Genomic DNA, 12,372 nt, shown 5'->3' with positions numbered 1-12,372 from the left:
GCCCTAGATAGTACCACACATGCCCTAGATAGTACCACACATGCCCTAGATAGTACCACACATGCCCTAGATAGTACCATACATGCCCTAGATAGTACCACACATGCCCTAGATAGTACCACACAAGCTGCCCTAGATAGTACCACACATGCCCTAGATAGTACCACACATGCCCTAGATAGTACCACACATGCCCTAGATAGTACCACACATGCCCTAGATAGTACCACACATGCCCTAGATAGTACCATACATGCCCTAGATAGTACCATACATGCCCTAGATAGTACCATACATGCCCTAGATAGTACCACACATGCCCTAGATAGTACCATACAGCCCTAGATAGTACCACACATGCCCTAGATAGTACCATACATGCCCTAGATAGTACCACACATGCCCTAGATAGTACCAACATGCCCTAGATAGTACCAACATACATGCCCTAGATAGTACCATACATGCCCTAGATAGTACCATACATGCCCTAGATAGTACCATACATGCCCTAGATAGTACCATACATGCCCTAGATAGTACCATACATGCCCTAGATAGTACCATACATGCCCTAGATAGTACCATACATGCCCTAGATAGTACCCATCCTCCAGATAGTACCATACATGCCCTAGATAGTACCATACATGCCCTAGATAGTACCACACATCGCCCTAGATAGTACCACACACAAGCCCTAGATAGTACCACACATGCCCTAGTTAGTACCACACATGTCTTTAATAGTACCACACATGCCCTAGATAGTACCATACATGCCCTAGATAGTACCATACATGCCCTAGATAGTACCATACATGCCCTAGATAGTACCACACATGCCCTAGATAGTACCACACAAGCCCTAGATAGTACCACACATGCCCTAGTTAGTACCACACATGTCTTTAATAGTACCACACATGCCCTAGATAGTACCATACATGCCCTAGATAGTACCATACATGCCCTAGATAGTACCATACATGCCCTAGATAGTACCATACATGCCCTAGATAGTACCATACATGTCCTAGATAGTACCATACTTGCCCTAGAGAGTACCTTACATGCCCTAAATAGTACCATAGATCCCCTAGATAGTACCATACACCCCATAGATAGTATTATTTTCTCTTTCTCTAGATATCTTACTATTTGTACAGGAATTAATGTAGCTCGAATGATAAAAATAAAATTCTATTCTTGCATGTCCAGCGGTACATATCTAGGTTCAGATTTGGTCACTCTCCTCCTGCACGTAGCCTTGTGCAGCCGGACCTAAGGACCAGTTTTGTAATATAAGGTCGCCATATATGATCAATGTGATGTTCCTATCATATGTCATGTGACTTTTAATGGAGACGGCATTTGTAAGTTTGAAGTAACTTGTGTCTGATCATGTTACTAATATAACAATAAAATATGTTAATTTAAACTAAGAGCACGTTGTCACGAGACGTGTAAACAATGGCCTGTGTGTAAACGAATGAAAACAAAGAAGTGCAGCCAATTACAAGGTGCGTTTTAATTGGAGGAGAAAGACAGGTACTTTAGTATGGATAGATATACGTCAGTGGTCTTAGACTCCATAACATTACCGAACTCTGAGTGACGGAGAAATGGAGACCTTGAAGATGTACGTATTCCTGATGCTGCTGGTAAGTCAATGCTTTAATTTTAAATTTTATTACACTGTTTTAATTTTAGGGTAGTAGTTTTTATCCGTTTAGGGTAGTAGTTTTTATACAGAGATTTGTCAAATTAATTATCTTATTTTAATATCCAGTTTTGGGTAGTAGTTTTCATACAGAGATCCGTCAAATTAATTATCTTATTTTAATATCCAGTTTTGGGTAGTAGTTTTTATACAGAGATTCGTGAAATTAATTATCTTATTTTCATATCCAGTTTAGGGTAGTACGTTTTATACAGAGATTCACCAAATTAATTATCTTATTTTAATATCCAGTTTCAAAAAGTTCCTGATTCTATTGAGTCACTTTGAGACTTGAGAAAAATATAAAACGGGGGAAATACATCCTCGATTCTCCAGGGGTTACTGTTCACCAATACTTGGAAAAGTTGATATAATATGTTAAACCAATATATCTTTACTTGGACCGCGGTGGCCGAGTGAGATGTACCGACATATTACCACAAGCTCTTCACCTCTGGACTTCGAATCTCATCTGGGGCAGTTGCTAGGTACTGACCTCTAATCGGTGTTTTTTCTCCTGGATACTGCGGCTGTCCTCCACCAACAAACCTGGAACATCTTGACATGACCCTAGTTGTTGATAAGACGTTAAAATAATAAAACCTAATTGTTGTATGTATGATGGTCTCCAGGACCCTGTGCAGCAGAGACGGTAACAAGTGAATGGAACCATAAAATAATAAAACCTAATTGTTGTATGTATGATGGTCTCCAGGACCCTGTGCAGCAGAGACGGTAACAAGTGAATGGAACCATAAAATAATAAAACCTAATTGTTGTATGTATGATAGTCTCCAGGACCCTGTGCAGCAGAGACGGTAACAAGTGAATGGAACCATAAAATAATAAAACCTAATTGTTGTATGTATGATGGTCTCCAGGACCCTGTGCAGCAGAGACGGTAACAAGTGAATGGAACAATAAAATAATAAAACCTAATTGTTGTATGTATGATGGTCTCCAGGACCCTGTGCGGCAGAGACGGTAACAAGTGAATGGAACCATAAAATAATAAAACCTAATTGTTGTATGTATGATGGTCTCCAGGACCCTGTGCGGCAGAGACGGTAACAAGTGAATGGAACCATAAAATAATAAAACCTAATTGTTGTATGTATGATAGTCTCCAGGACCCTGTGCAGCAGAGACGGTAACAAGTGAATGGAACCATAAAATAATAAAACCTAATTGTTGTATGTATGATGGTCTCCAGGACCCTGTGCAGCAGAGACGGTAACAAGTGAATGGAACCATAAAATAATAAAACCTAATTGTTGTATGTATGATGGTCTCCAGGACCCTGTGCGGCAGAGACGGTAACAAGTGAATGGAACCATAAAATAATAAAACCTAATTGTTGTATGTATGATGGTCTCCAGGACCCTGTGCGGCAGAGACGGTAACAAGTGAATGGAACCATAAAGTCATGCGTGTCATATCTCGGCGATAAATTATATTGTTTTTTCTTCAGTGATCTATTTAAAAAAACATGTTTTATGCATCCTTATGTATATTTAGACGGATGTAGACGAACACGTTGTGTTAGTGTTATTTCGGACTGAAGAAGGCCCTATAGTGACTGAATATAAAATCCATAGAAATGATTTTGATTTTACTTTGAATTTATTTTGGTCTTTTATTTTGGATTAATAATATACTAGCTTTATACCGTTTTTACCTCATTATGAGACGGAAATATAGCTGCAGAAATCACTTCACAATTAATAATGGCATTGTAAACATTATCTAAGACTATAAGACGTTATAAATACATTGCAACCGATTTTGTTGATTTTTTTCTTCTCTTTATTTTTTTATTTTTATTTTTTTTTTTTTACAGAACTGTTTTAACTTTTTTTTAAAGAAATACTAGTCTCCACAAATCAAAATTTGAGAACGCGTTTTTCTCGACCCTTATAAAATCAGAAAAATTTGAATATTTGATTAATTCCCAACCAAATAGTAGAAAAGAACAGCACAGATTTCCAAAAACATTACTTGAAATCTTCACATTAAAAAGTATAAAGTATGACAAGATGGAAATTGCACACAGTACATTGCAATGTCCTTGTGACAGCCAAATAAGTTTTTGTTGGACTCTTATGACCAGAAATTGCACACATTACATTGCAATGTCCTTGTGACTGCCAAATAAGTTTTTGTTGGACTCTTATGACCAGAAATTGCACACAGTACATTGCAATGTCCTTGTGACAGCCAAATAAGTTTTTGTTGGACTCTTATGACCAGAAATTGTAATACTTACATTGCAATGTCCTTGTGACAGCCAAATAAGGTTTTGTTGGACTCTTATGACCAGAAATTGTAATACTCAACAATACCATTGATACTCATTCTGGTAGAATTTCTGGAAATACAACTTATTGATTAAATGCTTCACAAGTACAACATTTTACTTTCACTCGCTCAGATAGCATGGTTGCTAAGAATTGGTCTGTTAGCAGTTTCCAAGGCTATTTTTAAGTCCAAATTTAATATCTTGTCTTTTTATTCAATTATTATGCATTTATTATGTAATTATGCAATGGTTCAGCAATCCTGTTTCAAGTGATTAGGCAGTTAATAATTCATTTTCTTTGTGGGCTTCTCTTACCTAAAAAGACAACTATGTCAAAATTTCCCCAAATATAAAAGACGTGAGGTCGATCAAATCCCCATTTAGTACAAAGACTAAACTTTTCAGTCTCTATAGATTGTAACATACCCCATGTGGATATCTGCACTGCCCTCCAAAAGTTTTGTTACACATGCATGTTTACAAATCTACATTAAGTACAGAAATCTGTAAGCATTGTTATTGCAGACATCAGTATATATTATTTACCAACTTATTTATCTTCTCTTACTCAATTATTACATTTTCGATAGTTTTCTTAGCGATAAATGTCAGCAAATTTTCACAAATGTAACAGAATTGTATTTTGTGACTCATTAGTATACAAAAGCCGTTGGCAGATATTACCATCTTCCTTTATAAAGTAAAATTGACGTGGTTTTTTATCATATACTTGAAAAGGTTATTTTTTATTTTTTCCATAATGGGACCGGATGGGGGTTCAATAATATTATATAACATGATGAAATAAAATGAAAGTTCTGTTTCAATTTTATTGTTGAATATCATCACTGTTCTGATTGATATCCCGACATTTTTTTTTAATCTTACGACAATCGAATAAAGCATGGGTACAAGCCGGGAGACCAAGAAGGAACCAAAATGATATTTACCGTGATAATAAAGCTGGGTACAAGCCGGGAGACCAAGAGGGATATTTACCGTGATAATAAAGCTGGTAACAAGCCGGGAGACCAAGAAGGAACCAAAATGATATTTACCGTGATAATAAAGCTGGTAACAAGCCGGGAGACCAAGAGGGATATTTACCGTGATAATAAAGCTGGTAACAAGCCGGGAGACCAAGAGGGATATTTACCGTGATAATAAAGCTGGTAACAAGCCGGGAGACCAAGAGGGATATTTACCGTGATAATAAAGCTGGTAACAAGCCGGGAGACCAAGAGGGATATTTACCGTGATAATAAAGCTGGGTACAAGCCGGGAGACCAAGAGGGATATTTACCGTGATTTTACCGTGATAGTAAAGCTGGGTACAAGCCGGGAGACCAAGAGGGATATTTACCGTGATAATAAAGCTGGTAACAAGCCGGGAGACCAAGAGGGATATTTACCGTGATAATAAAGCTGGTAACAAGCCGGGAGACCAAGAGGGATATTTACCGTGATAATAAAGCTGGGTACAAGCCGGGAGACCAAGAGGGATATTTACCGTGATAATAAAGCTGGGTACAAGCCGGGAGACCAAGAGGGATATTTACCGTGATAATAAAGCTGGGTACAAGCCGGGAGACCAAGAGGGATATTTACCGTGATAGTAAAGCTGGGTACAAGCCGGGACACAAAGAGGGATATTTACCGTGATAATAAAGCTGGGTACAAGCCGGGACACAAAGAGGGATATTTACCGTGATAATAAAGCTGGTAACAAGCCGGGAGACCAAGAGGGAACCAAAATGATATTTACCGTGATAATAAAGCTGGGTACAAGCCGGGAGACCAAGAGGGATATTTACCGTGATAATAAAGCTGGGTACAAGCCGGGAGACCAAGAGGGATATTTACCGTGATAATAAAGCTGGTAACAAGCCGGGAGACCAAGAGGGATATTTACCGTGATAATAAAGCTGGGTACAAGCCGGGAGACCAAGAGGGATATTTACCGTGATAATAAAGCTGGGTACAAGCCGGGAGACCAAGAGGGAACCAAAATGATATTTACCGTGATAATAAAGCTGGGTACAAGCCGGGAGACCAAGAGGGATATTTACCGTGATAATAAAGCTGGGTACAAGCCGGGAGACCAAGAGGGATATTTACCGTGATAATAAAGCTGGGTACAAGCCGGGACACAAAGAGGGATATTTACCGTGATAATAAAGCTGGTAACAAGCCGGGAGACCAAGAAGGAACCAAAATGATATTTACCGTGATAGTAAAGCTGGGTACAAGCCGGGAGACCAAGAGGGATATTTACCGTGATAATAAAGCTGGTAACAAGCCGGGAGACCAAGAGGGATATTTACCGTGATAATAAAGCTGGTAACAAGCCGGGAGACCAAGAAGGAACCAAAATGATATTTACCGTGATAGTAAAGCTGGGTACAAGCCGGGAGACCAAGAGGGATATTTACCGTGATAATAAAGCTGGGTACAAGCCGGGAGACTTAAAGGGAACCAACATGATATTTACCGTAATAGCAAAGCTGGATACAAGCCGGGAGACAAAGAGGGATATTTACCGTGATAATAAAGCTGGTAACAAGCCGGGAGACCAAGAAGGAACCAACATGATATTTACCGTGATAGTAAAGCTGGGTACAAGCCGGGAGACTTAAAGGGAACCAACATGATATTTACCGTAATAGCAAAGCTGGATACAAGCCGGGAGACAAAGAGGGATATTTACCGTGATAATAAAGCTGGTAACAAGCCGGGAGACCAAGAAGGAACCAAAATGATATTTACCGTGATAGTAAAGCTGGGTACAAGCCGGGAGACCAAGAGGGATATTTACCGTGATAATAAAGCTGGTAACAAGCCGGGAGACCAAGAGGGATATTTACCGTGATAATAAAGCTGGTAACAAGCCGGGAGACCAAGAGGGATATTTACCGTGATAATAAAGCTGGTAACAAGCCGGGAGACCAAGAGGGATATTTACCGTGATAATAAAGCTGGTAACAAGCCGGGAGACCAAGAGGGATATTTACCGTGATGATAAAGCTGGGTACAAGCCGGACAAGCCGGGAGACCAAGAGGGATATTTACCGTGATAATAAAGCTGGGTACAAGCCGGGAGACCAAGAGGGATATTTACCGTGATAATAAAGCTGGTAACAAGCCGGGAGACCAAGAGGGATATTTACCGTGATAATAAAGCTGGGTACAAGCCGGGAGACCAAGAGGGATATTTACCGTGATAATAAAGCTGGGTACAAGCCGGGAGACCAAGAGGGATATTTACCGTGATAATAAAGCTGGGTACAAGCCGGGAGACCAAGAGGGATATTTACCGTGATAATAAAGCTGGTAACAAGCCGGGAGACCAAGAAGGAACCAAAATGATATTTACCGTGATAATAAAGCTGGTAACAAGCCGGGAGACCAAGAGGGATATTTACCGTGATAATAAAGCTGGTAACAAGCCGGGAGACCAAGAGGGATATTTACCGTGATAATAAAGCTGGTAACAAGCCGGGAGACCAAGAAGGAACCAAAATGATATTTACCGTGATAGTAAAGCTGGGTACAAGCCGGGAGACCAAGAGGGATATTTACCGTGATAATAAAGCTGGGTACAAGCCGGGAGACTTAAAGGGAACCAACATGATATTTACCGTAATAGCAAAGCTGGATACAAGCCGGGAGACAAAGAGGGATATTTACCGTGATAGTAAAGCTGGGTACAAGCCGGGACACCAAGAGGGATATTTACCGTGATAGTAAAGCTGGGTACAAGCCGGGACACAAAGAGGGATAATTACCGTGATAGTAAAGCTGGGTACAAGCCGGAATCAAGAGGAGATATTTACCGTGATAGTAAAGCTGCAGCACGACAGTTTAGAGCGATACATGAAAGAGCGTACAGTGACCACAGGCGTTTGGCTCTATAGAAATTTTGCTCTCTGTATGTATATGTTATACTGTGTCACAGTATAAAGAGAGAAAATGTCTGTAGAGCCAAACGCCTGTTTTACACATATATAGAGAGAAAAAATGTCTATAGAGTCAAATGCCTTAGTCTGCTAAACCTACCTATATCATTAGGCTATTTCATTTTTTTCCTAAGATATATATATTAGGGGAAAAATTAAAAAAGCCTAATAATATAGGCAGGTTTAGCGGACTACAAAAGCCTGTGCAGTAACTATGAAACTGACACTAACACGGAGCTAGATGAAGGTGTTCATAACGCGCCCACTGTAGTCTATAGTGCTAATCACCTATGGATGAAGCGACTAATTGTGATATTGGTGTGTTCAGGTTAGTAATCAGACAACCTAATTACCACCGAACATTTGTAACGAAATACGAATAGACCATGCAACAGCTCATAACCCGGAAAACAAATCGGATCGATTTGTATCGTTGTTCTAAAAAACTTTATCGACTTCCTGTTGGAAGGTTACACGTGATGGACAACGCGAGGAAAAAATAATAATAAAGTCACGTAAGGATCTCATCTCCCTTATGACTCATCAGTAACCGTACCAATCTACATGGCGTAATCCGTCATAAACCATGACAACATCGTCATTATCCGTGAGAACATCGTCATAATCCATGACAACATCGTCAAAATCCATGACAACATCGTCATAATCCGTAAAAATATCGTCATAATCCGTGACAACATCGTCATAATCCGTGACAACATCGTCCTAATCCGTGACAACATCGTCCTAATCGATGACAACATCGTCATAATCCGTGACAACATCGTAATAATCCGTGACAACATCGTCCTAATCGATGACAACATCGTCATAATCCGTGACAACATCGTCATAATCCGTGACAACATCGTCATAATCCGTGACAACATCGTCATAATCCGTGACAACATCGTCTTAATCCGTGACAACATCGTCATAATCCGTGACAACATCGTCATAATCCGTGACAACATCGTCATAATCCGTGACAACATCGTCATAATCCGTCACAACATCGTCATAATCCGTGAAAACATTATCCTCATCCGTGATAACAACGCCATTTTCCGTGAAACATCGTCGAAATCCGTGACAATATCGTCATAATCCGTGACAATATCGTCATAATCCGTGACAACATCGTAATTATCCATGACAACATCGTCATAATCCATGATAACATCGTCATAATCCGTAAAAATATCGTCTTAATCCGTGACAACATCGTCATAATCTGTGACAACATCGTCATAATCCGTGACAACATCGTCATAATCCGTGACAACATCGTCATAATCCGTGACAACATCGTCCTAATCGATGACAACATCGTCATAATCCGTGACAACATCGTCATAATCGGTGACAACATCGTCATAATCCGTGACAACATCGTCCTAATCGATGACAACATCGTCATAATCCGTGACAACATCGTCATAATCCGTGACAACATCGTCATATTCCGTGACAACATCGTCCTAATCTGTGGCAACATCATCATAATCCTTGACAACATCTTCAAAGTCAGTCGATTTCTAATTACTGCGTGTTGGTGTTCAGAAATCTATTTAAGGATTTAGACCCTGTTTAAACTAGTAATTATACATCACATCAATGAAAGTGTGTAAAAGATACAAAAGAATTAAATAGCATTGCTTAATCATTCATGATTCTTTTTCAGAATCGTTTTATTTATGAAAACGAAATTAAGAATTGCTTCTATTTTTTGCCCTTTCATAAATGTATTATATTATTACACTATTAAGAAATTGTCTTTTTAAAACCTGTGTTTTGTTTCATTTCCTTATTTTACCGTCAAAATTACGGACATATAACACTATGTAAATATTGCGAATATTTAATATGCTGTTTGTAGTAGACTCTTTGTTGAAACAGGGCTACTATAATATAGGTGACGGCACTTTGTATACATGTAGTTGTGATGGATGATTTTGTTAAGGAAAATAATCGCTCTTCACAACGGTCAATAGCCGTATCGGATAGGTAGTGGTCTGTTTGGGATAACATTGAAGTTTTATGGGTGGTTTGGTTTTTATGATAGTTTCCGAAGGTGATGGCTAGAACCATGCTGTAGAGCAACCAAGTAAGAACCAGATAAGAACGTATGTCAAATGGTATAGATTCAAATGTATTCATCCTAAAACATTTGGTGGAAACTCGCTGTAAAGTTCCCGCATTATTATGTGGCTGATATGTGCCATTTCGTTATTTCGTTATTTCGCCTCACAAAAGCGATAATCATCGTCTTTTCGCAGCGCCAAAACGAAATAACGTTATTTCGCCTTCGCCCCGCGCGCGAAAAGACGATAAACTTCGTTATTTCGCCTTCGCTCCGCGCGCGAAAAGACGATAATCGTCGACTTTTCGCCTTCCGCATTGACATGCGCAGATAGGAGTGCAGAACCGAAAGTGCTGTGATGAATGCGCTGTTTTTGCAGGTACGTTTGTTCATACATTAGAGTATTGTAAATTGTTGTTGATTTCTGAGTAAGTGTTTAGTAAGTAATTATATATATCCACTACTTTCCTGGTTATATGAAGTTGATTACTGGTCCATTAATTCTAATACTTTAGACTAGTTAAGATTTTATTGAGTTTTATTGAACCTTTTTTATAAAGGCCTCACTATACATATATATATTGTGTTGATTTCATCACAAAAATGACCATCTATGTTGCCCAACTTTCGCTAAGTTAAGCTTTTGCTTTTAAGCCCGTCCGTCCGTCTATCTGTCCGTATAAAAAATGTCCGGACAACTCCTCCTAAACTACTAATCCGATTTCAATCACATTTGGCAGTATTGTTTGGGACCATGTGTAGATGTGCATGCAGTTTTTTGTTTGTCGATATTTTGGTTGCTTTTGTAACCGGGTCACGTCACTATGCATAGGTTCCAAAAATTGTCCGAACAACTCCTCATTAACTACTGTATTTATTTCAATGAAACTTGGCTGTAATGTGTTGGACAAAGTGTAGACATGAATGCAGTTTCATGCAGTTTATTTTATATTTTGGTTGTCATGGTAACCAGGTCACTATACACATGTTTCAAAAATTGTCCCAACAACTCCAACCAAACCACTAGATCAATTTCAATGAAACTTGACAGTATTTGGGATTGTGTCAAAATTTTAGTTGTAATGGTATCCAGGTCACACAGGTTCTTTGTCCGGACAACTTGTAAATTTCCTATGACCATGATATTTTTCAAGAACAAGTCAGACACCTCTAATAATAGGAAGCGGGAGAGGGGGTATAAGTCAGCCGTCGGCTTACAGTTCTAGTTATATAAAATAGTAGATTAAAAAGCCTCATATTATCGTAAACTATCATGCAACTTTGAGATAAACAATGAAATTATAATTGTAATTTTATCATACTTGAATGCAGAGCATCAGCTGATATCAAGATCGCATAACAACTACATAGCTTCAGTGGATTCCCCGACCCTCTAACTTTCTGGCACCAAACTAAGGGATATATTTATAGCATCCGCCCCAGGAAAAGATTTTCTATCCCAATTTTTTAATTAAAAATGTTAAGTGTCATCAGTTTTGCTGTATGTTCTTGTCTTGAGTATGAAATGACGGAAAGAGATTTTCATTTGCTTGGAATATTTTCCATTTCAGACGTTCCATGCTGTCTCTGGGGCAGAAAATGGTCTCATTGAAGACATTCAAAACACATTCCCATAGAAATGACTGCGATGACATGACCGCAGAAAAAAAGTGTAGTGAAAGGAAGTTCTCATTCAAATCAAGTGTGCACCATTCAAAATATCTACAGCAAATATTTACTTCATTATTAAAAAAAATTAAATCATGCTAAACAAATAACACAATTTAGATGTCTTTCGTTGCTTCGCGATAGTATTAATTCAAGAATATATACATTTATGTAAACTCAATTTGGTCTTGTATAAATGAAATTCTTGAACATATGAAATATTTGGGAATATTTTACCTAGTTATCGATTATAACGACAAATTCAATTATATTGAAACTGCAGCGAATTGAAAGGTGGTGGCTCTCAGACAAGCAAGGAGGATGTCAGTATTGGATTGATACGTTTAAGAATCTCGAAAATGTAGGAATATTTTCAATTGGCAACGAATGGCATGTGTAAATCATTAAACTTATGCTGTTTTTCTCCTCCAAAAGAACCTTTTACCAAATAGAAACAGAAATTAAGGCCATGTGCCATGAAGGGACCATCTTCTTTCATTTTACTTGTTCTTCAAACTAAATTTCTTTTGTGTTTGTAGTATTTTTACCAATACGATACAATAAGTATTAATTTTACATTTCTTGTATTGTGATGTTGACATCAATTGTGATAGTAATACCTATTTAGATCATCCACCAGCAA

General features: G+C 38.5%; 1 protein-coding gene across 1 annotated transcript in view; it reads left to right on the top strand.

Moving 5' to 3' along the window:
- The first annotated feature begins 1,545 nt into the window (after positions 1 to 1,545).
- Positions 1,546 to 12,372, top strand: part of LOC138332886 (von Willebrand factor A domain-containing protein 2-like) — a 28,311-nt gene continuing 17,484 nt past the window's right edge. The window contains exon 1 of the mRNA XM_069280889.1: positions 1,546 to 1,664. Within this exon, the coding sequence (XP_069136990.1) occupies positions 1,626 to 1,664 (39 nt within the window). The 5' untranslated portion in view covers positions 1,546 to 1,625. The remainder of the gene's footprint in view (positions 1,665 to 12,372) is intronic.

The sequence above is a fragment of the Argopecten irradians genome, chromosome 10 (genome assembly GCF_041381155.1).
Source record: "Argopecten irradians isolate NY chromosome 10, Ai_NY, whole genome shotgun sequence".
NCBI classification, from domain to species: Eukaryota; Metazoa; Mollusca; class Bivalvia; order Pectinida; family Pectinidae; genus Argopecten; species Argopecten irradians.
Note: the sequence above shows the minus strand (reverse complement) of the source record. Positions and strands in the feature narration are given on the sequence as shown.